Below are 26,555 nucleotides of genomic sequence, written 5' to 3' on the forward strand. Positions count from 1 at the left end.
AGGAGAGAACCCTGAGCTTGGAGAAAATTGATAATTGAAAAAATTGATAATTGAAAATTGATAATTGACCCACCTGGTCAATGAGCATGCGAGGGGGTACAAGATAGGGAAGTTCTCGAGAGCTTCCCCTGGTAAAGGAGGAGATGAGGTGGATGGGGGGATTCTTCAAAAAAAAAAAAAAAAAACAAAGATGAGGGAATAATGTTTGTCAGATATTTATAGTGAGCTTGGAATGATCCGATTGGCTTACTAATGATTACCAATGAACGACCAGTTGCGATCAATCATATCACGTGCTCCTCTTGATTAGTTTATGGAACTTCACTTAGAACCACTTAAGGATGTGTAAATGGAGATCATTTTTAGGGTGAACTATCCCTTTTAAAAACAGATGTTGAATACCTCTTTATCATCTAAAAATTATAGCCCATACAGTGTGAAAAGCCCTAATGTGGCTCTTTTGTCAAATCAAGAGAAGGTCATGTTCAAATTCATGATAGCAGCAGTGCATGAGGTTAATGGGGAAGTCAGTCAAGTCACAGGCTGGCTGTAGATTCCGTCCAGCATGGCGAACTCTCTCCTTTGGCAACCGATGTGCTTCTTCGCGGGATGTTACGTAGTCCAAAAAGTTTGCAAGCTGCCATCCTGTACTTCTTGGACATGATGTTGTACAGAATGGGGTTGATTGCTGCACTGAGGTAAAAGAGTACAAAGGAGATGAGATTACAGTAGTGGCTGATGATGGACATGACAGGAGAGCCCATCTCTGTGGATTTGGAGATCAGGTAACGACCCACGTGAAAGGGGAGCCAGCAAAGCACGAAGGCAAACACCACCACAGCTGTGAGACAGAGGTAATGAAAGAAACTCAGCAGGAAAAAGAGCAACGGCTTCAAGCAAATAGTTGGGCATGCACAAAATTGTTCATTCAATAATGAACAGTTACTCACTCTGGAATAGTTCTAAGTCTTTATTTGTTTATTTTTGTCAGAAAAGAAGATATTTTGAAAAATGTTTGAAAACTATAGCCAGTGACGTCCATGGTATGAAAAAATACAATGGAAGTCAATGACAACTTGTTTTCATTAATCTTCAATGCATATTGTTTTGTGTTCAACAGAAAAAATAAACTCAAATAGGTTTGAAACAAGTGAAGGGTGAGTAAACCAACACAGAATTTTTTTTTTTATTTTGGCAGACCAATTCTATTTAATAGCCTCATTAGCACACAAAATACAAAGCATATCATTTTAAAAGTACAGGAACATTTAGTAGATTTTCATGATGTAATATTTTAATAAATTGTCAGATCTGCTATAACTTTCAATTAAACTGTACATTTTCATTTACAAAAAAAGATTTTCATCACTTTCAAAACGAACACTTAAGTGTCAAGTCAATGCTTCCTATTTTGTATCATATTTTCTCAGTCTTATTCTTGGACAATTACTCAACACTGTTACCTTGATTTTTTACTTATTATTATTTTTATTTTTTTGAGGGAATATCAGCATTTTATTTTCCTTAACACAATTTAATATTATGACCTCGCGCACAAAGATTAAAGAGTAAACAAAGAAAAAAATGTTACTTAAAGCTTGAAGCTACACGGCGCCTTTCTATTATCTCTAAAGACTTCAGTTAGAAAAACGCATTAGAATGTTAATTAAAATCGTATATTAAAAATTTAAATCTGGACATTGTTGCCTGTTTTCCTCAACGCATAATTCAATAAACACATTCAATTTAGTTTTTACATGACGAGTTGTATTTTTAGGTTCTAAAAGGAAGTATGAATCAGGATTGAACCGCTGTTTTGTGCCAAGCGCGTCCTGTGCGTAATGGGTGCGCTTGTGCGCAAAGTGCGCAAAATTATAAACTTAATCCGGTGATGAAACCAGACACTTACCCAGCATTTTCACTGTCTGTCTATTGCTTTTATCTCGACTCGAAGCGTTTTCTCCAATCGTCTCCCTCTTTCTCTTCCAGAGCTTTCGCCCGATGAGACTATACAAGACAGTTAAGCAGAACACAGGCAAGAAGAAAAAGATGCTGGAGACCCAAACCATTATGGTTAAGAGCCCAGACCTGATGGCATATTCCGTCGCTTTGCATTCGTTGGTATCCCACGAGTTAGTCCCGTTTTCGTGCTCAACCCCGACGAGCACGAACACAGGTCCCGCGCTAAAGAAGGATACTATCCATAGGACCAAAATGACCCCTCGCACTCGACCCTTGGTCACGACTACCTTTGCCCTAAGAGGAAAACAAATAGCAAAGTATCTCTCCACACTGAGAGCTGTGATGTTCAGAATGGTCGAGTATGTGCAGCACTCGCTCACAAACTGAAAGAGTTTACAAAGTATGTTGCCAAAATTCCAAGGTCGGTACCTCCAGATTCTGTACAGGTCCAGGGGCATGCAGAGGAAAATGAGTAAATCCGAAAAGGCCATGCTGGACAGGTACAGGTTGGTGGTTGTTCTCATGTCCTTGTATTTGGTCACCACTAAAATGGTCATCAGATTGCCCGTTACCCCTACAAAGAAGAAGAGCACACAGGTGACGGTGACCCCGGTTAGCACTGGAATGGGGAAGATGTTGACCGGCTGCTCGATCCCCCAGTATGTCGCGTTATCATCCCAACTGCAGTTGAAGGAACAGTTGGACCGGTTCGTCCAGGTAGGCATGCTGAGAGATCATGGAGCGTCTAGATGGTCCTCTGAGAGAGAGCTCGGGGAGGACAGTCTGCCCTCCGACTCCCCATCGTGCTGCGCTCAGGGCTGCCCAACATTTATTATTTCTCGTGTACAACCTGTACAGCAGCAAGGTGCGAATTAGGAGAGTTTTGGAGGCTCTTCGTTAATTACCGCGTTTCCTGAACGATGTCAACGTACGTATAATAAATGTACCTTTACATAAACGACTCTACAAAATTTGCGAAACCTCAAAGTTGAATTGATTTTCGCTAAACCAAAGCTGCGCGAAAAGAAGCATCAACCGCCTTTGGAAGTAACCATAGCAACCGCTCCGTTCTGTCGCTCGTGAAATCGACAAAACTGTCATTATCACTTTAATATAGCCTCACAACAATGCTGTTATTGTTGTTTTGAACGTCTTATGATAGTAAACTTACTTAGAGGCGTGCGCACAGGATGCGCGCTGGCTGACAATTGGTGCCAAAAGAATTCCCTTAAAAAGTCGACTTCTTTGAAGGTCATTCAGCATTTCCCGCGCCCTGTTGTACTCTACAGATTTGTTGCTGTCAAATAAATGTCCTCATGACACATCCTTGCCATCCGTTCCACATCTAAAAATTGGTTCCAACTGATAAAACTCAGAGGATTTAAGGATGGCAATCCAGCTTTTACTGGCAAGTTATCTGTCCACACTGGACAGCAAATCGTTAGTCTTGAAGCTATTTAAGGCATCTCTGGTGTGGGAAGAAAGATAAGTGTACAAGGTATGTGAGAGTCGGAGAGATGAAATCACCTTGCGGTGGATGAGAGACGCGCATTATGCGCGCCGGCTGTCTGCGTTCAGAGCTTAGGGACTCCTCATTACTGATGTCATTGATTCATCATCGCTTAAGTGGATGCGAAATACAGCTGGAGAGTTTCGTGAATGGTTCGAAAATATAGATCCAAAGTATTTTAAAGAAAAAAAGTTAAAAGGATTAATTCTTGATAAACAGGGCCATCTTGTGGTAATATCATAGAATACAGCGCAACACATTCTTGTAAATTGATTTTCGTTTTTAATAAAATAATAATTAAATTATACAAAAATGTTAGCTTGTCTCTGGGGCTCTTACTGAAAAAAATGCAACTACATTATGACTTGATACTCTTTCAAAAGTAATATCATTACTTTACTCACATGTATTTCTCTTGCTAATATTGATTTGTTGCACAACTACTGTGTATTATATACGACACGCAACATAGTTAGCAATTGCCTACTTTACAGGCTACTATTGCAGACTCATGACTGAAGTGGCGTGCGAGTATTCAGTGTAACTCGCGGCGCCATCTATAGGTGAAGTTTTGCGTTGACGCTCTGGAAACAGGAGTCTTCTCGGAATATATCGTCTGGTCTTTTCTAATTTGCAGCGGGAATTGGAATGGTTGGCGTGACAACTCTAATCGGAGACAGGAAACCAAGGACTGTGAGTTTTCCCGAATAACGAGACTTTAACATTCAATTTCTGTCGCCTTATTCCATAATAGCAGTAGTTAGTTTTCAGAAACACTCGATGTTGGTTTAAAGTGAGTTTTGACAAAGCCACAGATAATTAATCTTATAAACTGTTTAAAAAATAGCTTAATGCTAACTGCAAAATGCACCAAGCAGAATCATGTACTATTATAATCGGATATGCTGTCAAATATTAGCCTACCTGTACAGGTTTTAATTTTTTATTCTTCAATTATTTTTTCAGTTGCACCAGTCGCTTTGGTGCATTTCTCACAACACTATTTACATTTGCACAAAAGGTCATGCATTTCTCAAAACAATTAGTCATTTGTGCACATCCTAGTAGCAGTTTCTCATTCCTTTCATCAAATTGCAAATGCTTTTGGACATGCATCAATTGCTTTCATACAACTCTCTGCTGTTTATTTCTAACTTTACTGTAGTTTTCAAATGGCTGTGCAAATAGTATATAGTGCTGTCTTGAGAATTTTCAGGATGTGTCAACAACATCTGACTTTTTAGCATTGGAAAAAATTACAGAGTAAATTGTCATAATGAAAACATGTCAAAGCCATTTGACTATCTTGTTCAAAAACAATGCTGTCAGGACTTTTCATCTTGATGATTGTGACACATTGATTGAAAAAAATACTTTACCTTGGTATACTAACCTGTTATTACCCAACGTTGTTTTAGTTAATGTACCAAAAGTACTAAGACAAATTTTTAATCAATTCAATGCAGAAATGCTTTTTTCATCATGCAAATGAGGTTTTGATGTTGATTGAAAATTCTGGGAAGTGAGCGAAGACAGAGATCATTAACCTGTTTTATGACTGGAAAGCACTGATCTGCTGATATCGAGTCCTTCTGTAAACTGCCATCATCAGTACAGCTAATAACCTGAAACTTCAGCAAGCCTTTAAAACCACGCATACAGTAGGTTCTTTCTTTCTTTCTTTCTTTCTTTCTTTCTTTCTTTCTTTCTTTCTTTCTGATCACTCAAAATTTTATTCCCTCTACTTACATTTTTTGTCAATATTTTCAAAATCCTTTAAGCCAAAATGTTACAAAATAGTTGAGTGTTTGCTATTAAATGACACAGATGTTATCTTTACAGCACAGAGTAAGCTTAAACAGTGTAGTAAATTGAAACTGTCAGTCTGGTTTTCAGAGTTCAGTTTAGTGTTGTTTAATTTTCACTGCTGAAAGTCCAAACACTGAAGAGCAAATTCATTGATGCACAGCTCCACAAGTCCCAAACCAAGCAAGCCAGAGGCGACAGTGGCGAGAAACAAAACTACACCAATTGACAAAAGTGAAGGAAAAAAAAAAACCTGGAGAGAGTCCAGGCTCAATTCACAGTATGAGTTGGCTGTAACATGGGTGAGATGTTAAATGATTTTGAAGTCTTTCATGACCAAGGCATACTGAAATAAAAACCTAAATAGAAATGTGTTTGGGATTGCTGTAACAAGATTCATTCATGTTAAAAGCAACCAACCTAGAGTCTTGGTTTTACAACTGACCTAGAGTCTAGTAGCCATATATTACAGCTAAGATATTAGCACACACAATTAGCAATCTGATGCCTTCTCTTACAAATCAGGTAAAAAGTTAAACATTTTAAAAAAGTTAGCATGTTTAATTATGAATTAAGCATGGATTTAAATAGTAATCATCCTTTTAGGTGTGGTGTTTCAGTGGTGTCTGGTCAAAGTCACCATTGTAGTTGTTTTCTCCACTGGTCTCAGTCTCAGACTCAATTGCCATGTCATTTGCAGTAATACTGCAACCGCTGCAATCTAGAGATACAATATAACCTATAATCTTTACAGCACATGCCTCATTCCTCTTTCAGCTGGAGAGGAAGTCTGTAGCTCTTTAGGCCATTTTAAATAGTGCCAGGCATTGTGTGTGTGTGTTTTGGTGCTATAGTTTTATCTGTTGACCTTGAGAATGGATTTGAAGCACACAATTGTCTGTGAAGACAAACACTCTCTTTTAGACACATGCTTGCTAGTAAGCAAACACACACACACACACACACACTATACGTCAGGGTTCACCAATCCTGGTCCTGGAGGGCCGGTGTCCCTGCAGGGTTTAGCTCCATCTTGCCTCAACACACCTGCCTGGATGTTTCAAGTATACCTAGTTAGACCTTGATTAGCTTGTTCAGGTGTGTTTGATTAGGGTTGGAGCTAAAATCTGCTGGACACCGGCCCTCCAGGAACAAGTTTGGTGACCACTGCTATACGTGGTTAGCATGTAATGAATCCTCAAATGGACAGTACACTTGTTTTTCTAATGTTGTCCACTAGAGGGCAAGAAAGCTTTATATAAATCTGTTCTGACCATCCAAAATTCTATAATAATAACATTTAAAATAATGTGCATTTCGTAGGAAATAATATGATGTCATATTTTGTGATATGTTAAAATGCTAGTTAATTTTCCTTAACTGTGTTGTTAGGTGAGATCATTAAATTATTAAAAAACCTTTAAAAAGAAACAAAAAAATTGTAATGTTAATATGAAATATATCCATAAAAATTATAAATTATAAATTATAATATACAAAATATACAAAAATTATAATAATAAAAATAATTTAATAAAAACAACAGTAAAATTGTGAAATGTTATTGCACTATAAAATAACTGTTCAAAAGTAGTTTATAATATAATAATTTATTTTAGTGATTTTAAAGATTAATTTTCAGCTTCATTGTTCCATTCTTCAGAGTAACACGATCCTTCAGAAATCACTCTAATATTTATTATTATTATTCATTAATTTATTTTCTTTTCAGATTAGTCCTATTAATCAGGGGTCGCCACAACGGAATGAACTGCCTTAATTATTATTACTTTTTCCTTATTATTATTATTATTATTATTATTATTATTATTATTATTATTATTATTAATGATTATAGCATTAAAAGCATTAATGATGACTGGAGTGATCATTTTATTTGAAACTACAGACAATAAGTAATAAATAAATATTTAATAAATAAGTATTTAACCATTTTTAACATTTAATAAATGTCACCTTGATTAACAGAATAGTTTTCTTTAAATTATTAAAAAATATTAATATAATAAAAAATGACCCCAAACTTATCACCGGTAGTGTGTGTATATATAAATATGATTTACTTATTCCACTTTTGTCCTTGAGATTCTAATTATCTTGTAATTTTGGTTTATAGTTAGTGTGCTTCTTTTGAGTAAGTGTAAATTATTAATTTAATATCTTCAACTGTCTCTCATTTACCCCCCCCCCCCCCCCCCACACACACACACACACACACACGAGGGTCTGCGGTTCAGCTGATATTGTTTTCTGTGTGTGTGAGAGACAGAGATGTTTGCTTGCGGCTGTGATAAATGGCATTGCCTGCCATTTGAGCAAAGGTATGGCACACCCTGCCGTGGTAATTATTACAGACTCCATAGACCAGAGGTCCTGCGTCAGACAAGGCGGAAAATTGAAAATATAAATGATTTATGGTGCTCAGAAGTCTATCTTCTGCTCTGTCTTTGTTGTTGGCCACAGAGCGTCAGATACGTCCTTTAGTGTGGCGTCTTGCTCTTGTTCTTCAGTGATTAATCCATTTAGACACAGCGAAGTGGAACTTTCTCTCTTCACCATAGAAAATAGATGGATTGTCGGACGAAGGGCTTCAGAAAAATGTTAGCCATTTGTTTGAGGAGCAGAACTAACTGCTCTGAGGTAAACTTTGGCCTGACTGCTGAGCAACCTTGAAATAAGTTGGTTTGTCATTTCGACCTGCAAGTCTTGGAGATGATGCTTGTCATTTCAGCAATCTGTAGCTGTAGTGATCTCTTACTGTATGCATGTGTATGTGTTTACTTCTAATATAATATTCTTTAGTATGTATATTTTAATATAAAAATGATAATTCTATTAAAACCGGCACGATGACTGGTTAGCAGTGTTGCCTCACAGCAAGAAGTTTGCATGTTCTCCCTGTTCACGTGGGTTTCCTTCAGGTTTCCCCCCCACAGTCCAAAGACATGCGGTATAGGTAAATCTAATTAGCTAAATTGTCCGTAATGTATGAGTGTGTGTGTGTAAATGAGTGTTGGAAATGGTGTTTTGCAATTTTGGCTTGTGGCTGAAAGGGCGTCCGCTGTGTAAAACATGCTGGAATAGTAAGCAGATCATTCCGCTGTGGCAACCCCTGATAAATGAAAGATTGAGTCGAAATGAGACTGAAAGAATGAATGAGTAATTCTATTAAGCACAGACATATATTTGTTTATTAAAATGGCAGCTAAAACATTAACAATGCTACAATTTATTTCTATAAAAAATACAAAATTTCAAAAAGTTTTTATTTGTACTTTGTAATGTTTATGTATAATTTTAATTAGAATATATAATAATTTTTAGAATATTTTATATGAAGCAAACAGAAAATCATCCAAATGTTTTCATTTTGAATGCATGAAACAAAAAAATGTAGAATAATTTTTGATGATATAATATTTTTACACTAAATAGTATATATAAATATATTTTATTAATCAAGAATATATTAAGTATTTCAACAGTGACAGCAAAAACATATCACAAAATGTTTTTATTATTTAAATTATTATTATATTACAACTTTAGATGTTGTCAAGTTTAAAATTTTTTATTTCAGATTATATTAGATTTTTGTATATATTAGATTTTAGAATATATACATATACTGTAAACATAACCTAACAGAAGAAGGTCGCTGGTTTGAGCCTCGGCTGGGGATTGTGGAGTTTGCATATTCTCCCTGTGTTCGCATGTGTTTCCTCCATGTGCTCTGGTTTTCCCCACAAGTCCAAAGACATGTGGTACAGGTGAATTAGGTAAGCTAAATTGTCTGTAGTGTATGTGTGTGAATGGGAGTTTATGCGTATTTCACTTTGTAATGCATATGCTGGAGAAGTTGGTGGTTCATTCCGCTGTGACGACCCCAGATTATTAAAGGGACTAAGCCGAAATGAAAATGAATGAATAAATGAATACACATACAATAAACATTCATGTATGTAAATAAATGCATCTATTAATCAAAGAGACTTTACAAAATCTAGTAGCAAATATAGTTGTATTTCTTAATACATCCTGAAAAAAGAAGTTTTTGTAGAATCCTGAATATAAACTTTCCATTTCCTCTTTAATCTTAGTGGTTTCTGCCAGAAATAACCAAACTATTCTAGACATCTCTCTTGCGATTTTTCATTTCCTTGAGGAGATATCTGTAAATCTGAATGTATAAAACAGCTGAGCAGGGGATGAGCATGTTGTATATTGCTGCACTTGATTGGCTGAGAGACTGAGTGTAACACTGGAGAACACAGGAAAGGCCCCGCCCTCTTCACATGCACTGGCCTATGACTGATCTTTTCACTGCCCTCTTGTTTAGTCTGTTTGGAGTCACAGAGAGGGAGAGAGACTCTTTTAACGCTGTCTGAAAAACTATGAGTTAGTCTTTCACTGTTGTGGGAGCCAAACAGCTGATAAATCATGTGGAAATCACCAAAGCAGGTCAGTGAAACTTTGGGCTGTTTGTTGTTGTAGCTTCATGCTCTCTACTCACAAGTTTTTGTCTCAGCTTGTAGAGTTGAAGGGAATGAAAACTTGGAAATTTCTAGCAGCAGTTAAGACAGTTTGTGTGTTGAATTTGGACATGTGAAAGATTTTCCGGTGCCGATGTGTCTTGGCTCCTTTTTCACCCCAGTGTGAGAGGCTTTTGTATCCGTGTTGGAATGTGTGACCAGTGTACAAGAGGGAAAAGTCATCTTGGCTCTAAAATCCCTTGTTTTTTTTTAGTTGTCCTCAAAGACAGTAATTCAGCATACTTCCACTGAATAGTCAAAGAATAAAGCACTGCACCCTTTATTCTGACACTTTCTCAGCTTGCCTAATTGCATTTGTTTTGACTGGCTTTTGTTTAAAATTTCTTTTTGTGTTTGTTGTTTGTTTTTCTCTTAATCTTTCATCATGTCATTCATTAATCAGAATGCATGAGACTTCTGACCCTGAACTTTTGGGTATATCATGCTATCACTATCACGTGTAAAATGAGCAGCTATACTGTGGTTTTGTGTAGCGAACACCATCCTATCATAAATTGCCTTCAGGTGCAAAGTGCATTCGCTCTGAAAACAAATCTTAATAAAAGTCTGGCTTTTTCAACAGGAGTAAGCTGACTGGAAAAAACTTTTTCAACTATTTCAAATATGAAAGATGATTACCTACTTTGCTATGTCATCTGTTTATTATGTTAACACAGACTTACAATTATGAGATCAGAAAAACATGCAGTAATTTCATATGTTCGGCTTTATGTCATGTAGTGACAATGCAAAACATTCCCACAGTTCACTTGTTGCAAACGTGCCCCAACACACACACTCACAAGTGATTCCTGTGTCTCCAGTATAGTGTCTTGTGAAGCTCTAAAACCACACGGTTGCATAATACAGTATATATTTTTTGTTCTGCTCCCAAAAGCCTGGAGCCTTGTCTCCATGACGAATTACAATGGGCAGGAACTTGTTGGCAGGAAGCAACAGCTGATATCCCATCCACAGCACGCAAAAGAAATGAATGTTCTTAACTTTTTTTTACCCCTCATTATCTGTGTACTTCTGTAGTTTAGTACACAAAAGAGCACTGCTGCTGACAAAATATGTGCTCTGAGGTAGAAAAGTTTGCAGTTTTGTCTTATTCTTTTGTAAATTAATATTACAGAAGTCCTTTTTTGAAATCTTTTAAAAACATGATTACAAGTATATTGGCTTTGATGATTCATTAAGAACTTTTAACTTTTGGATTTTTAGATTTTGTTTATATGTTCATACTGTCTCCTGAGAATGCAGAGACTTTGGTGAGCAAATCAAGTCAAAGGCAGATTCTGCTTGACACTCAGTGTTGAACTCTAATGTGTTATAAACGTGATTGTTTATGTTTTATCGCAACATGTTATCATTTTAAAAGTTATACTGCTTTAGATAATACAATTTAAAGTCATGTTTTATATTAATTTTGAAATGTTATGAATTAAATTATGAAATTACCCATGGCGACTTTAATGTACAGTAATATAGTTTGGTATTTTTACCTTCGGCCCAGAGCTCTCAATGATATTTGGTTTTTGGCTTTTCATTTGAAAAAGTTTGGACACCCCTGCTTTATAGGCATTGTTAAAAATGTCTTTTTGGAATCTTAATTTTTAATAGTCTAATTTTGCTTCTCAGAAATATGTATTTTATTTTAAAAAGGTGGCTTGTGTTAGTTGTTTATGTTGGCTTGCCTTGTCTAACAGTCAGTTATTATTGCAGCTTTTTCCTACAGTACAGGATTTGCATCAGTATTTGTTTTTACGAGATGCAGTGAAGCTAGCCAATGATTATAAAAGCTCACATGTTTTCTTTTTCTTGTTTATAGGTGCTATGTTACATATTTATTCAGCTTTTTTATTGCCAGTGGATGAACACATTATTACAAATTCTTTTTTTGTAATGTGAAGTAGGCTTGGGCGGTATCCAAATTTTGATACCGTCAAACCGCCTCCATATTTTACCCCGGTTTCCGGTATTACCGGCGTAATAAAAAAAATTATGACGTAAGGCTCAGACAGCGTCACCAAACTGTTGGCTTGAGCCTAAACCATTCAGAAACTGAATACCTTCTATGCGACCTTATAGGCTCGCGGTCAGAGAGAGAGAGAGAGAGAGAGAGAGAGAGAGAGAGAGAGAGAGAGAGAGAGAGAGAGAGAGAGAGAGAGAGAGAGAGAGAGAGAGAGAGAGAAGCGACGCACAGCACCTCTCTCTCTCTCTCACTTTTTACCTGTCAGCTTGCGGTTTAGGGCTCTACCGTAATACGCAGTGTATGAGCGACCGCGAAATACCTGCGGCTGGAATGCGCTCTTTCTGAGCTAGTGACTGGCTTGACCGCCGTAATAATTCGCTTTTTTTACTACTTCATCATTATTTGTTTCACCTTTGCAGGGATGGATTTTAATGCAGGGATTTGGATTTTTTCGGGTCTCGCCGGGTTCGGGCAAAGATCTTCATCTCTAATGCAGACCTCTCGTTCATGTTAACCACGTCTCCCTTCTGTTCAGTCTAAACTGCCAAACTGCAGGACACTTTGAAGCGCGACACGTCACGTCACGTCACCTCTCCCCTCTCCCTCTTCCTCTATCTCTCTCCTCCACACTGTCCCGTGATGACAATCACACATATGTTTTTGAAGGCATTAAATAAAGGATATTTAATATTTTATGACGGTATAACGGTATTGAAACTGACACCGTTGCTATTTTTAGATCCCGCGGTATACCATAATACCGAAATACCGCCCAAGCCTAATGTGAAGGAAAAAACAAGTTTAGGATCTTTGTACTTTTCCAAAACATTCACTTCCATTTTTGACTCACAAGAACAAGAACTTTTTTCTCTTTTGAACACAAAATATTTTATTTTAAGAAAAATGTATAATATTTTGGAGCAGTAAACATCTTAGTTTAAATCATTGACTTGTGCTGTCCTCATTAGTTTCAAAAACACAGATTTCTTTGCAATCGTTGGATAGATTTTCTGTTGGAAATACTGTTGTCCTAAAAAAAAACATAAATAAACAATCTTACACATTCCTTAGAAAGGCTCTTGCAGATTTTTTTTAAAAATCACAGTATACCTTGAAAACGGTTATCGTCACATGCCTATTTGATGCACACACAAAACATTATTTTAACTTTTTTTAATATTTACTCTCCCTCCACTTGTTCAAGTTACCAGGACTTCCAGCTTCCAACATTTCAAAATGACTAGGGATGCTTGGATCGATCGATCGATATGACTCGATCAGCACTCACTAATGTAGCGATCACATAAACCGATCGCAAATGTTTGTTTATGGTTTTACAAGCAAAGGAAGATGCATTTTGTCTTCTTATGCATCAAATATGCACTCTAAACCTTTTCTTCATTGAGGTATGATGAATTATTTGTCCATCATTTAATGTTTCCAAATTGCATTGTTAGTAATTTTTCTTACCAATTTTCTTGCCAAAATTTAATTTTTTTTATGTTTTATTTATTATTTTCTGTAAAGCTGTATCTGACCATGACATATTTAAACTAAATAGTTTTAAGAGAAGTGTTTAAAGAATTGTATGCAACATCCTTCATTTATTCTCTCAGGAAAGGAGAGATCTTCACTTAAGCATCACACCTAGAGGGAAAATGTGCTTTATGCAATGTTAAAGTTATATAAAGCTTGAACCCTCAGAACCGGTACTCTGTATTGTCTGATCACCATGAAGAGGAATTGGTATTCGGGATTGGCCCCGACAATCCTGATTAGAGCATCCCTTAAAATAATGTTTTTTTTTCACATCCTACATTTAAGGGATTTTTACATCATAAGGGATATTTCGCGTGTATTCTCCCACATGTGCGTGTGGTTTTAAACACAAAAGAAGATATTTTGAAGAATGCTGCTGCTGGCACCTATCGACTTCCACAGTATGAAAAAAAACTATGGAAGCCAATGAGTGACAACAACCAGCAATTTCCAAAATATCTTCTTTTGTGTTCAGTACAAGAAAGATGTACTAGATAATAGATTTTGAACAAGTGAAGGGTGCATATATGATGGCAGGATTGTCATTTTTGGGTCAACTGTTCCTTTAACATGACTCAAGCATTCTATTTCCTGGGAGAGAAGTAGCCCTAAGTAACATTTCCCATAGTTTTAAATAACAGTTCGGTTTTATTGCACTTCTGGCTTTTTAAAAACAAAGTACCATGAGTGTGTTCTTAAAACTTCCTAGACTTTGCATACTGCACAGCTGACAGAAAACCAATTTGTCTGTAAAATCACATGCGCATAATATCAGTTAACCGATAAATGAATGCAACCTTACTCAGCAATGCTCCAATCTGAGATTTTCGGGGCTGGGCTGTAAGATATCTGAAGAATTATAAAAATGCTGTATTGTACCTGCTGAGAGATAGCTGACGCATCTAATTCACTGCCCTTCTCTGGCCTGCACATCTCTTTAAAGCTGCCTCTAAAGGTCAGCTCACAGGTGGGAGACACACATGAGATACACTCATAAAATGTTCTCCCACACAGAAAGAATGAACGAGTCCCTCCATTAGGAAACTCTCTAATATTACACTATTGTTTAGCCTGCAGACTAGCCTGAGCGTCCTGCATATTTATAGTAAACACAGCCACCGTAGACAGTTAATTAAAATCATCCTGTTTTTGTTTTTCTAATCTGTCATATGTTTCTGACTCAAATAGTGCATTGATTTGGCCTAGGAATTTGTTATACATATGAAAGATTTCTAAGGATATTGAGTAGTTTTCTTTAGTGTGGGTAAAATTCAGATTGTAATGATTCAAGTAATCGTAAAGAAATCATAAAGTAGTCAGTGTTTTTCTGGAAACGTTTATTTTTTTTTTAATACTTTTTTTTTTATTTGTAAAATGGGCGACCAAAGACATCAAACTTTATTTTCATTTTACATTAGATTTTTCAATTATTTTTCTGTATTTTTCAAAATCATGTGTCACAAATCTACTCTAAGTGAAATACATTGTAAAATCATGAATTGTTTTCTAAAATAATTAGATTTTTTGCCAAACATTTTCTGTAATTGCTTTTAAAGTTAAATCATGGAACAGAAGGAATGTTTGTTTCTTAAGGATATTTTTGTTTGTTTGTTTGAGAAGATAATTCTTCTGTTCTATGGTGATAGGCTTAATTAACTCCAGTCAGTTTTTTTTTTCATGTGAAACCTTATTTGGATGGGTTGTCAATCATAAAGGTAATTAAGTTTCTATGTGTATATGAATCATGATTTTATGACAGATTTTCTCCATGTCTTCATATAGTAAGATGGCAGATGCTGTAAACACCATGAGCGTGCTTGAGAATTTTGTTATAAACAAAACTGCACCATTAATTCAAATTCACATTCAAATTTTATTTGTCACACACACAGTACGGTATACAGTGAAATGCTTATACAACCACCTGTGACCTTTAAAAAACATGATACCAATAAGAATCTTAATTAATGATTTTGAATAAAAAAGTAAAAACTATTTTAGAATTGGAAAAAATGAAATCCTAGCTGTATAAACAAACATAGAAAACATAGAAGTGTTTCTAACAAAGTGACTGGTGCATTGAGGACTGTGTATCCTACAGGCTTTATATTCAAATAATCTTTTTGCAGGTTAATTTTCACAGACAATAGTCCTCATTGTGTATAATCATGTCCTACTTTTGAACTGTTTATCCCTTTTTTTTCTTATTCTGACATACTACATTTTTAAATTACATTTTTAGGACTAAATTCCTCCTTTCTATCCACATTTTTCACTAATCAAAAATGGGGCACTAGTGAAACGAAACCATATACGGTACCATAATAAGCTGTAGTTTGCTGCTTTTTTGTGATTTATATGATATGATATGATTTGATCAGTTCATTCATTCATTTTATTTTTGGCTTAGTCGCTTTATTAATCTGGGGTCGCAACAGCAGAATGAACCACCAACTTATCCAGCGTATGTTTTACGCAGCGAATGCTCTTCCAGCTGCAACCCATCACTGGAACAGATTTGTAAATTCATTATAGTTTTAATATACACCAACCATAATTTAACCATACTAGTATAACCATGGTTATACAAATACTAATCAATTCAACAAAAACCATGGGTACTGCATTTTTACTATAATAGAACTACAATTAACAATGATAAGTAATACACACACACACACACACAAAAAAAAAATCAACTAAATTCCAGTTTCATGCTTACTTTGGGCAGAAAGAATATTCTAATCGATTTTTTTAGTCAACAGTGAAACAAAGAATTTATAATAATAACTGTTGAGGTGTTTTGAACAGCAACATTCTCTCCATGTTTTTTTAATAGATTTCAGGATTTTCTGTGCCTTATGAGTGAGCACTAAAGGACTTTTCTCAAACTTAAGCAGAATCTGTCAGATGTAGCTGGCATGGAAAAGATGATGTCATATTCAGTTCAGATTAAAGAGCTGCCAAATAACCACACCTCATCTTACGCAAGATGGGAAGCTTCAACATTTTATCCTCTCTCTGGCACACATTATTTCTCTTTCACACAATGAAATGCTCATTAAGCGATCAGACTGAATAGAGCCAATAGCTTCTGCAAACAGCCAATGAGAAGAGAGAACATTCCATTATGTATAATAGAAGGTTTTGTGGGCTAGTTATACTTGGCAGTAAAATTACTGCAGTCTAAAGGAAAGTAACTACAGTCTTTGTGAAAGAAATCAAGAGTAGCCCTGTGTGTTTTCTCCAAGAAAGATATTTTTTGTTTTAGGAACACAAATGGGGACTTTATGTCATGTGGAAGGCTTGAGAAATCACTGAACTTGAATTAGTGTGAATGGTGTTGGTTACAAGTGGCGACTAGAGCAGCATCGTATTGAAAAAAAAGAAAAAAAAAAACTGGCATTACAATATTTTGTTTTTTTAAAGAGCCCATATTATTCATGAAATAGGGTCATATCTTGGTTGTAAGGGTCTCCAACAACAGTCTAATATGCATGCAAGGTCAAAAAACACTTTCATGGTCTTATAATCTGCATTTATTTTTACCTAATTATTCCAGCGACTCCCGTATGAATCGTCCAGTGATTCATTTGTTCCCAAACCCCTCCTTAGCGCGGAGCTAATCTGCGCTGATTGGACTGATGACAGTCTGTTGCGATTGGTCGACTGCCTTCAGTCAGAGAGTGAAATGCCCAACAGCTAATCAGCAATATAAAAGTAATCACAGTTCATACACACTCGATAGTGTAGGCGTGGATTTTAGCTGCCAGTGGGTCAATGTAAATACAGTCGATGGACTTGAAAATTTAGACGACTATTTTATTGAGCAAAAACTCCAAAAACTGTCGAGGAGATCTCCTAGCTTGTCTCACTCTGCTCTTTTCACAGACACACACACAAACACACATATTGCCGTCATCCTTGCGCACGCGCACACACACACACAGACACGCACACATACCTCCGGACGACAGCGCACACACACACACACGCACGCACACACTACCCTCGTCCACGGAGCTCCGTAAACAAAGCAGCACGCGTCGCGTTTTTAACGTGACTTTGCATGCGATAAGAGAATATAGCCAGTTAACCTGATACAGTACACGCGGTTACAAGTAACAAGTCACAACTAAATACATTTGCAAGCTAGAGTAAACGAGGCAACAACTTTAATCACACGTACTTACACTTGAGAAATGGAGGAAGAAACCCATCCTGACATGTCCATCAGTAAGTTACTGATCCTTCCTTTAACAAACGCAGATGAAGTATTCTTTGTAGCATGTAGTTTGCAGAAGTTTCCAGTAGTTTCCAACTGCTTGGTTATAATGCTGATGTTTTATCTTTGGGTAGAGACTCGATAATATCCATCTGCAGTGTGACTTCAATCGACCGGCATGTTTGTGTGTGTGTGTGTGTGTGTGTATGTGTGTGTGTGTGTGTGTCTGGGTTTCTATGTCAGAGGGCGGGGCCTCAGGTTTGAAATCTCCCGGGTTTGCGCGTGCACGTGAATAACTTGGTTTCGTTCGTACGTCATGGCGAAACACCTAATGACTCGGTATCAAGGCGACTCGTTTGAAGCACTATGAGTCGACTCTTTTATAGATGAATCAACCGTTTTAAACACTGTACTCTTACAGATTTAAGCCTTAGCTGGATACTTCACTTCACTTAGAGCTTTGTTACACACTACATGGAGGGGAATTTTCAAAAACCCATAATATGGGCTCTTTAAGAACTAATTTGACATTGATTTGTTGTGTTTTTGTAGGAGAGTGCATCTGCATAAATAAAATAAAAAAAATAAATAAATAGATCAGAGTTGCCCAAACTACGGCCTGTGGGCCAAAGTTGGCCCATGGTCATCTTTGATTTGGCCCACTATCCCATCTGAAAAGAGCATGATGGAGATGGTTTAGAGATTATATGGAACATTTTTTTTTTTGCTTGTTTTATTGTTCAGCTACAAAAAAAAGCTAACTGAAATTAAATGTTTCAATTTAAATGGTATAAATTAATCAGACAGATAGAGGACAACGCAAAGACTTTGGTGAAAGATTCAAGGCAATAAATAGTATATTTGTCTTCGGCACACGACTCTCAACGATATTTGGTTTTTTGGCCCTTCATATGAAAAAGTTTGTGCATTCCTGCGATAGAAGATAGATTGAAATGAAATATACAGAGCTTTATAGTTTTGGGTGTAATGAAACAGTATTGAGGTACAAAAATTCAAGTATTAAATCTAAAATAACACACAGGGTCTGTCTGCAGTCTTAAAATGGCTTAACTCTCAAAAACAGAATTTTAGGCCTTAAAAAGTCTTAAATTAACTGAAATATTGTGTGTTGTATAGCTACCCAATCTGGCTAAGACCCGTCCAAGGTTTACAACGGTTTGTTAAAGTCAAGGTTCTAAAACCGCAAAATTCCGTTATACCGTTCCTAAGCAATTTGCAAGGTTTTATTTATGTGTTGTAAAGAAGACTGTGTTTTTGAAACTAATGAAGACAACAGAAGTCAATGATTTACTTGAATTATTTAGCCTGACATGTTTATTGTTCCAAAATGATTTTAAATGTTTCATAAAATAAAATATATTGTTTTCAAAGAGGAAAAAGTTGTTGCTTTTTACCCAGACATTTAAAAAAAATAGTTATTTTACAGCACTGTCATACTGTAGTATTTTTATCCAAGGTTGTCAGACAGTTATACTGGCACATGGCTTCTGAGAACACGGACCTGTACATACATTTAGTTAATTTTAGTTTTTCAAACTAGAGCTTGCTTATTTTGACACAATATTTAAAACATTTAGCTAGGAAATATCAAAAATATTAATTTTATTATTATTAAATTATTATTAAATTATAATACCCTTTGGTAGGGCAAATAAAAATCTTTTCCATCTGGGCTATTCTAAAAAATCCTTAGCGATTAGCCCAGTATGAGTCTAAAATTTAATTCATAGTGGTCTTAAAAATGTCTTAACTTTGTGAAATCTGCAGAAAACCTTAAGTATAGTCTTCATTGTATAAATAAACAGTTAATCTTTGTTAAAGTGGCAAACTTGATCATTTCTTGAGCCTAAATGGTTTAAATTGGCTTAAAATCTTAGTCACAAGCCTTAAAAGCACATCCAAATAAAAATCTTTCAGTCACAGTAGATTTAAAGTTAAACTTTGCAATGAATCCACAAATCACATGTTCTGAACTGTGGTTCCTGGTTAATTATCATCCCAACTTGACATTGCAGATCTTGTGATATGACTATTGCCGCTTTGCACATTGTGCTATCAATGCTGAAACCCTAATGGCGACTTTTTTCCCCTAATGCCCTGTTTCTCTATATTCTTTTCTCCTCCAATGAAACTCTCTTGTTTAGACCAAAAATCCACAACTATTATTATCAGGCTATTAAAACACTCCACTGTCCCGCCACACATCCATTATTCAGTCTGTTGGTGATGATTTTGCAGTAGTTTAATGGCTTTAGTGGCTTTGGCTTATGATTACTCTGTTGTGGCATAATTTCTAGTCTACCTGTATTTATGGTTTTAGATGGGTCGCCAGGCCTGTCATTTACCCTTCAGAGCTCTAAATTAATATTCAGTATTCATCCAGCTAACTAACAGAGGAATATAAAGGCAAGTGAACAGCTTCTTGGAATTTGCTCCCAGAGGCACTGCAGAAAACAGGATGTGGGCTTATTTTTAATAGCCGTTTTTTTGTGAGAGAATGACGCTAATCTGTTCTTGTGTGTATTATTAGATTAATATTCACTAAAGACACTCTGGGTCCACAGGAGATGACATTAGACCTCTGATCTTTAGCCTGGCTGAAAGAGGAAATGATTTAAATAGGAATGACCAGTCTAAGGGGTCAAAGTGTGGGTGGTTAGCATGGTTCAGCTAGTTTTTACTGGTCAATGCCATGACTGCACCATTTGCAAAATACATAATTGAATCATTTAATGCCTTTTCCATATTCTGACTAAAACAATTTTCTTTTGAAGGACAACATACACTGTAAAATGTAGTATGTTGAGCCTGGAAAAAATGAGGAAATCAATTGCCTTAACATTTCTATTAATTTTAAGTGAGCGTTACTTAAAGCAGTTTGTATTTACAACTTTTTAATGAAGCAAACTTTAGTACAGTTGACTCAAAATAATAGTTGTGTTAACTACATGACTAGGAAAATATTAGGAAACCGATTGCCTTAAAATTATCTAGTAAGCTGAACTTAAACATATAAGTAAGGACAAAAACCACACTTCTAAAACATTTTCTATTGTCTAAATATTGTGCAGTGCATCAAACAGGCATCCTCCAATCAATCAATCATGCATCACATTAGTCACCTTAAACAGTCTATACCTGTCTTTAAACATACAGTTATTACTTTCTCAGCATGAAAAACAATTCAATGCACATGCATCCATGTACTGCAAAAAACAACAACAATATAACACTTTATAACAAGTAATTTCTAGCCAAGGTTTATTGCACTAACAATTATTATAATAAATAATATTTATGTAATATTTAGTTTAGTATTATATACATTTTTATTATTATTGTTGTTGTTGTTGTTGTTGTTGTTGTTATATAAATATTTTTATGACACAATTTATTATATAATCATATAAATATTATTCAATTTGTTAATATATTGTAATACATTTATACATTTTGAACATCAAAGAATTAAAAAAGCTCTCAGATTTTTATTATGGTTATGTTTGATGATGTCTAAAAGTTGTAAATACATATTATTGTAAGTCAAAATTACTTGAATCTATTTAGTTTAACAACTAAATGTGCTAAAAAGTTGGGATTACTTGTTTAAATATTGTAAGGTGGACATAATAAGTTAACTGCACTTAATTGTTTTAGTCAGAACAGCTATTGCTTTTATGATATATTGTAATATAGACTACTGTTTTTGAAAAAGTATCATTTACTCATGATGGCTGCATTTATTTTAGGAATTAGATATGAAATGTAATTGTTTAGCAATATTTAAATTATTCATGATTGACATTCACATTGTTGTGATGGAAAAGCCAAATTTCCAGCATTCTTACTCCAGTGTTTAATGTCACGTGATCCTTCAGAAATCATTTTAATATGAAGATTTGTTTCTAAAAATATTTGGAATGTTATAATATGATATTGCATTGTGTTATGGTATATTCACATTATTTTATAGTGCAATTAGAAAGCTTTTGAGGGCCAAAGTAAAGTTTTATGCAATATAGAGTATGAAAAAAAATCTCTTTTCTTTTATGTTTCCGAATGAAAAATGATGAAAATAAATTGTCCTGGCATTACAAACTAATCAAAGAAATTAGATTATGTCAAGCTTTGCTTCAGGACCCAGATTTTAAATTGGACATCAAGCAGTGACACAACACTGTGCTGGATTTGTTTATCATCTAAAATTGAATTTCAATATTTCATGCTCTTGGCAGCCAGTAATTCACCACACAAAACAAATGATTGTTGGCATGAACCAACTTTATCTTCATTGCTAGTGAACCGGTATTTAATATTCATGATTTTTCAAGGATGAGTGCATGTCACGCAACCTGACCATGACAGAATATACCTAATTTTTCCAGCTTCTGTCAATTCACAGTTGAGTTTCACCCAAACCTAAAGTTTTACCTTTGACATCATTTTAAAAAAAGACAAAATATTGACTTTTCTGTAATAATTATGCACAACTTTTTGTTTAGTTTCACATGTTGATGCTATTATGGATTATTTTTTGTCTTACAATAGTGTTTGAGGACCATTGTATTTGAGTATTGACTGGACGTGAATGTTTATGTGTTTAAACAGGCAATGCTGGACCCTTAAGCTAAAGAATGCTGAATACACTTCGGTGAATCCAAAGGAAGCAACTCCATCTGATACAAGCAGACATGAGTGATTCGGTGGAGAACCTGGACACCAGGGAACTGGGCTTCTCTGATGCTGAGGATGAACCTGAAGAGGTGGACTTTGACTTCAACCCGTCAGGTAAGTAAATAAATACAGACCCAGATAGTCAATTTGTAACCTGTTTAAAATGATTCTATGTACTACTTTCTAAAAGAATGTACTTTTAGTGAAGAATAAGCATGTACTTTTGAGTGTGTATTTTTGAGAGGAGTAATCAAGCACTGGAACATACTTTGTCATAACTGTATCTTTACCATGCTGTTCACCTGTCTATTTACATGCGTTCTTTCGCTATTTTAATACAGGCTAAAACTATCTGGTCACAGGGCACTTTTCTTTTTTTCTTTGAAAAAAAAACAAAACACTATTGGTTGGGTTTAAGGTCAGTGGTTCACTAGGTGATATGTCTGATAAGCCCCACCTTCTTGTGAATCTGCACAAAAATAATGTGTAATCTGAAATGTACAATAAAATGTACCCTAAGTCAGTAGTCGTAGAGATATGTAGACTGCTAGGCAACCATCTACCATTTTCTCAGAGGATGACAAGCTGACAAATCATTGCTATAACTATAATATAAATATATTTATGGATGAAATGAAAAATCACTGCAGTGTTTGGGTGTTCTGTGTTTGTATGAGATAGTTAGTCAACCTAAATGTGTATGTTCCATACAAAGTATGAAGTTCATTGTGCAGTTCTTGTCACGTGACTCACAGTGTGCTCGAGCGTGCCACGCAGCTCCATTGGAAATAATGAACTTGCGTGCAGAAGGCTGCCTTCATTTGCAGTCTCCAGAAGTTGATCTTCTTGCACAGGCATGGTGGATTCACCTTATTTGTTGATAAATGGGTTGCAGATCCATTCCTTGAGTGTTCGCTGGTCCTTCGCTTGGCCTTTTCCCCTTCGCAAAAAAAAAAATGTTCAAAGTTGTCTGTTTTTTACTAATTTTGCTAGCTTGTGGGTTACATTTGGGGGTTCAAGTGACCAAGATGCAAGCGAGAGAATACGGTCATTTAAAAAAAAAAAAGATCATTCAGACTCAGATAATAAATAAAACGGAAATAATTAATCATTTATTGTGCAACCTGATGCCAATTGTTCCACGGAACATATACTGTATATTTATACATATATTTCAGTTTAGCAAAAATGTAGACAGCGCCCTCCAGTGGATTTGATGCATGAAACATGCAGTGAAACGTTTTCTAGAGCAACATATTTTAAACATTTTGTCAAAAAATGGTTTGCAGCGTGAAATGTGTCGGTGTTGCTTTCAGTTAGAAATATACTTCAGTAACTTCCAGCTAATGTGCTGTTTTTATTCACACTCTTCGATGGACTGAAAAGAAGAAATGAAATGAGTTTCCAAGTCTAAGAAGGTCTCAGAGCCACACTGATCACACAATTAATATGGACCAATGGGCATTAAAGGCATAGTTCACCCAAAAATGGTTAATTTGCTTACCTGACAGGCCATCTAAGATGTGGGGGATCTTTTCTTTAGTGTACCATCAAAGAAGATTTTAGCTGTTTATGTGGTCTTGTGATTTCGTATAATGGCAGTGAATGGTGATTGGTTTTACTGATTTAAAAATAAACCCATAAAAACACATTCAAATCAATAGCCATGGTTCCTGATCAATATTCATGGCTCCCCCCATGTAAAGCTATTGATAGGGGTAAAAAAATAGTTTGTCAAAAGGATCTTGGCGCATGTGCAACTGTTGTCAGTTGTAGTCCTTTATGAATGGGGCTGATGACAATCACCAACATCTGTCATCAAACCAAACCAAAATCAAATCCACATGCACGCCCTGGCTCTTTCATCATTAAAGAAACAGAACTACAACAGACTACAGTCGCACATGCACCAAGAAGGTTTTGACCAGGTTGTTTATTAAAGGTAATAATAGTGTAAATGATGTTATATTTGTTTTACACAGGCTGATTGTTTCTCTTCACATAACTTCAGTGTATCATCAGAAGCCATGGCTATTGATTTAGACATGTTTGTATGTGTTCATTTTTAATTTAAAACAACCTTTCAGCATTCACTCCTATTATATTGCAGGTGTCAAACTTAGTTCCTGAATGGCCACAGCTTTGCACAGTTTACCTTAACAAAACTAATAAAACACACCTTTTCAAAATAATTGAGCCCTTTAGGCTTGTTTGAAACATACAGATAAGTAAGTTGAAACAAGGTTGGATCTAAACTCTTTAGGAACAAAGCTTGACACACCTGCAATATATGAATCACCCAGAATTATGTATTCAGCTAAATATTTTCTTTAATGTTCTGCAGAAGAAATAAAAACTTACATCTTGCATGACCTGTGGTTGAGTAAATTAACAAGTAAGTTTAATTTTTTGGTGTTTTCCAATCGCAGTAAACTTTTCCAGAAAGTTTACTTTGGCAGTCTATTTCTAGCACCTGAAATGAACTCCAAAGAAACGTCGCTTTGACCTGCCTTTGTATAAAATTACATCACATCGTTCATTCTTCAGTTTCACTTAAAGTGGGTTAAGTCCTTCATTGAACTTAACTGACTCCACATTGAACTGACTTAAGCTAAATTACACCACTTTTGTTTTGTAGAAATTCTGGAACAGAAATTCTTCAAACAAAAAAAAATGAGATGATGTTTCCTCTGTCACCTACCCTAAAATGTCAAAAGACTTGGTTTTCTAACACTTCAGCTTATAATTCTTACTAAGCACAAGTCATGTTTCAGGATTCTTTACCTGTACAAAGTCTCAAAGAATCTGATATCGTGTGCTTGTGGAGAATCCAGCACTACTGCAGTTCTCTAGAAATGGGGGCAGTTTCTGTACAGTAGTATTGCATCTTTTTTGTGGTCCTTTAGGGTGTTTCACTTCCAACCCACTCTAAAAATTGAACGTTCCTTATTAAAGGGATAGTTCACCAAAAAATGTACATTAAGCCATCATTTAATTTACTAACCCTTGACTTGTTCCAAACAAGTTAATTTTCTTTTTATTCTATCAGTTGAACTATAAAGAAGATACAACAACTTTTGAAACCTGTAACCATTGACACTCGTAGTAGGGAAAACGCATATAGCATATAAATATATATATACACACTCACCAGCCACTTTTTAGATACTCCTGTCCAACTGCTCGTTAACGCTAATTTATTATTAGCCAAGTGACTTTGAATGTTGCATGGTTGTTGGTGCAAGACGGGCAGGTTTGAGTATTTCAGAAACTGCTGATCTACTTGGATTTTTACACACAACCATCTTAAGGATTTACAAAGAATGGCTCCAAAAAAGAGAAAATATCCAGTGAGCGGCAGTTCTGTGGGCGCAAATGCCTTGTTGATGCCAGAGGTCAGAGGAGAATGGCCAGACTGGTTCGAGTTGATAGAAAGGCAACAGTAACCAAGGTATGCAGAAGAGCATATCTGAACACACAACATGTCCAACCTTGAAGCAGATAGGCTGCAGCAGAAGACCACACCGGGTGCCACTCCTGCCAGCTAAGAACAGGTAACTGAGGCTACAATTTGCACAGGCTCATCAATATCAGAACATAGACGATTGGAAAAACGTTTCCTGGTCTGATGGGTCTCGATTTCTACTGCAACATATGGATGGCCGCGTTAGAATTTGGCATCAAAGACATGAAAGAATGGATCCATCCTGCCTTTTATCAACGATTCAGTCTGGTGGTGGTGTAATGGTGCGGGGCATATTTTCTTTTCACATTTTGGGCTCATTAGTACCAATTGAGCACCGTGTCACCGCCACAGCTTACCTGAGTATTGTTGCTGACTATGTTCATCCCTTTATGACCACAGTGTACCCATAATCTAATAGCTACTTCCAGCAAAATAACGCAGCCTGTCATAAAGTGCAATTCATCTCACACTAGTTTCATAAACATGACAATGAGTTCACTGTTCTCAAATGGCCTCCACAGTCACCAGAACACAATCCAATAGAGCACCTTTGGGATGTGGTGGAACGCATTTATATTTGCATCATGGATGTGCAGGCAGCCAAAAAATCTTCAGTAACTGCATGATGCTATCATCTCAATATGGACCAACATCTCTGAAGAATAATTCCAGTACCTTGTTGAATCTGTGCCACAAAGGATTAAGGTACTGTAGTTCTAAATGCAAAAGGTTTTCTATCCCTGTACTATTAAGGTGTACCTAATAAAGTGGCCACTGAGTGTAGTTTGGAATTGGTAAAATTTGTTTTGGGGAGGTAAAAT

General features: G+C 35.9%; 2 protein-coding genes across 9 annotated transcripts in view; one reads left to right on the forward strand and one right to left on the reverse strand.

Moving 5' to 3' along the window:
- Positions 1 to 6,694, reverse strand: part of ghsra (growth hormone secretagogue receptor a) — an 8,920-nt gene extending 2,226 nt beyond the window's left edge. Inside the window, exons 1-5 of one of the 7 annotated variants that reach the window (XR_012389514.1) lie at positions 3,134 to 3,437; positions 2,199 to 2,812; positions 1,910 to 2,007; positions 261 to 841; positions 74 to 163 (exon numbers count right to left, since the gene is read on the reverse strand). Coding sequence is in view for 6 of the 7 variants with exons in the window: in XM_073921413.1 (XP_073777514.1) it covers positions 537 to 841; positions 1,910 to 2,687 (1,083 nt within the window). In the remaining variant the exon portion in view is untranslated. Of the gene's footprint in view, positions 842 to 1,909 lie in introns of all 7 variants that reach the window. The other 6 variants (XM_073921428.1, XM_073921427.1, XM_073921413.1 and 3 more) reach the window with 6 other exon arrangements.
- A 2,941-nt stretch (positions 6,695 to 9,635) lies between these two features.
- Positions 9,636 to 26,555, forward strand: part of pld1a (phospholipase D1a) — a 71,641-nt gene continuing 54,721 nt past the window's right edge. Inside the window, exons 1-2 of one of the 2 annotated variants that reach the window (NM_001160095.1) lie at positions 9,636 to 9,760; positions 22,203 to 22,382. In NM_001160095.1, the coding sequence (NP_001153567.1) occupies positions 22,286 to 22,382 (97 nt within the window). In that variant the 5' untranslated portion in view covers positions 9,636 to 9,760; positions 22,203 to 22,285. The remainder of the gene's footprint in view (positions 9,761 to 22,202; positions 22,383 to 26,555) is intronic. The other variant, XR_012387576.1, reaches the window with a different exon arrangement.

The sequence above is a fragment of the Danio rerio genome, chromosome 2 (assembly GCF_049306965.1).
Source record: "Danio rerio strain Tuebingen ecotype United States chromosome 2, GRCz12tu, whole genome shotgun sequence".
NCBI classification, from domain to species: domain Eukaryota; kingdom Metazoa; phylum Chordata; class Actinopteri; order Cypriniformes; family Danionidae; genus Danio; species Danio rerio.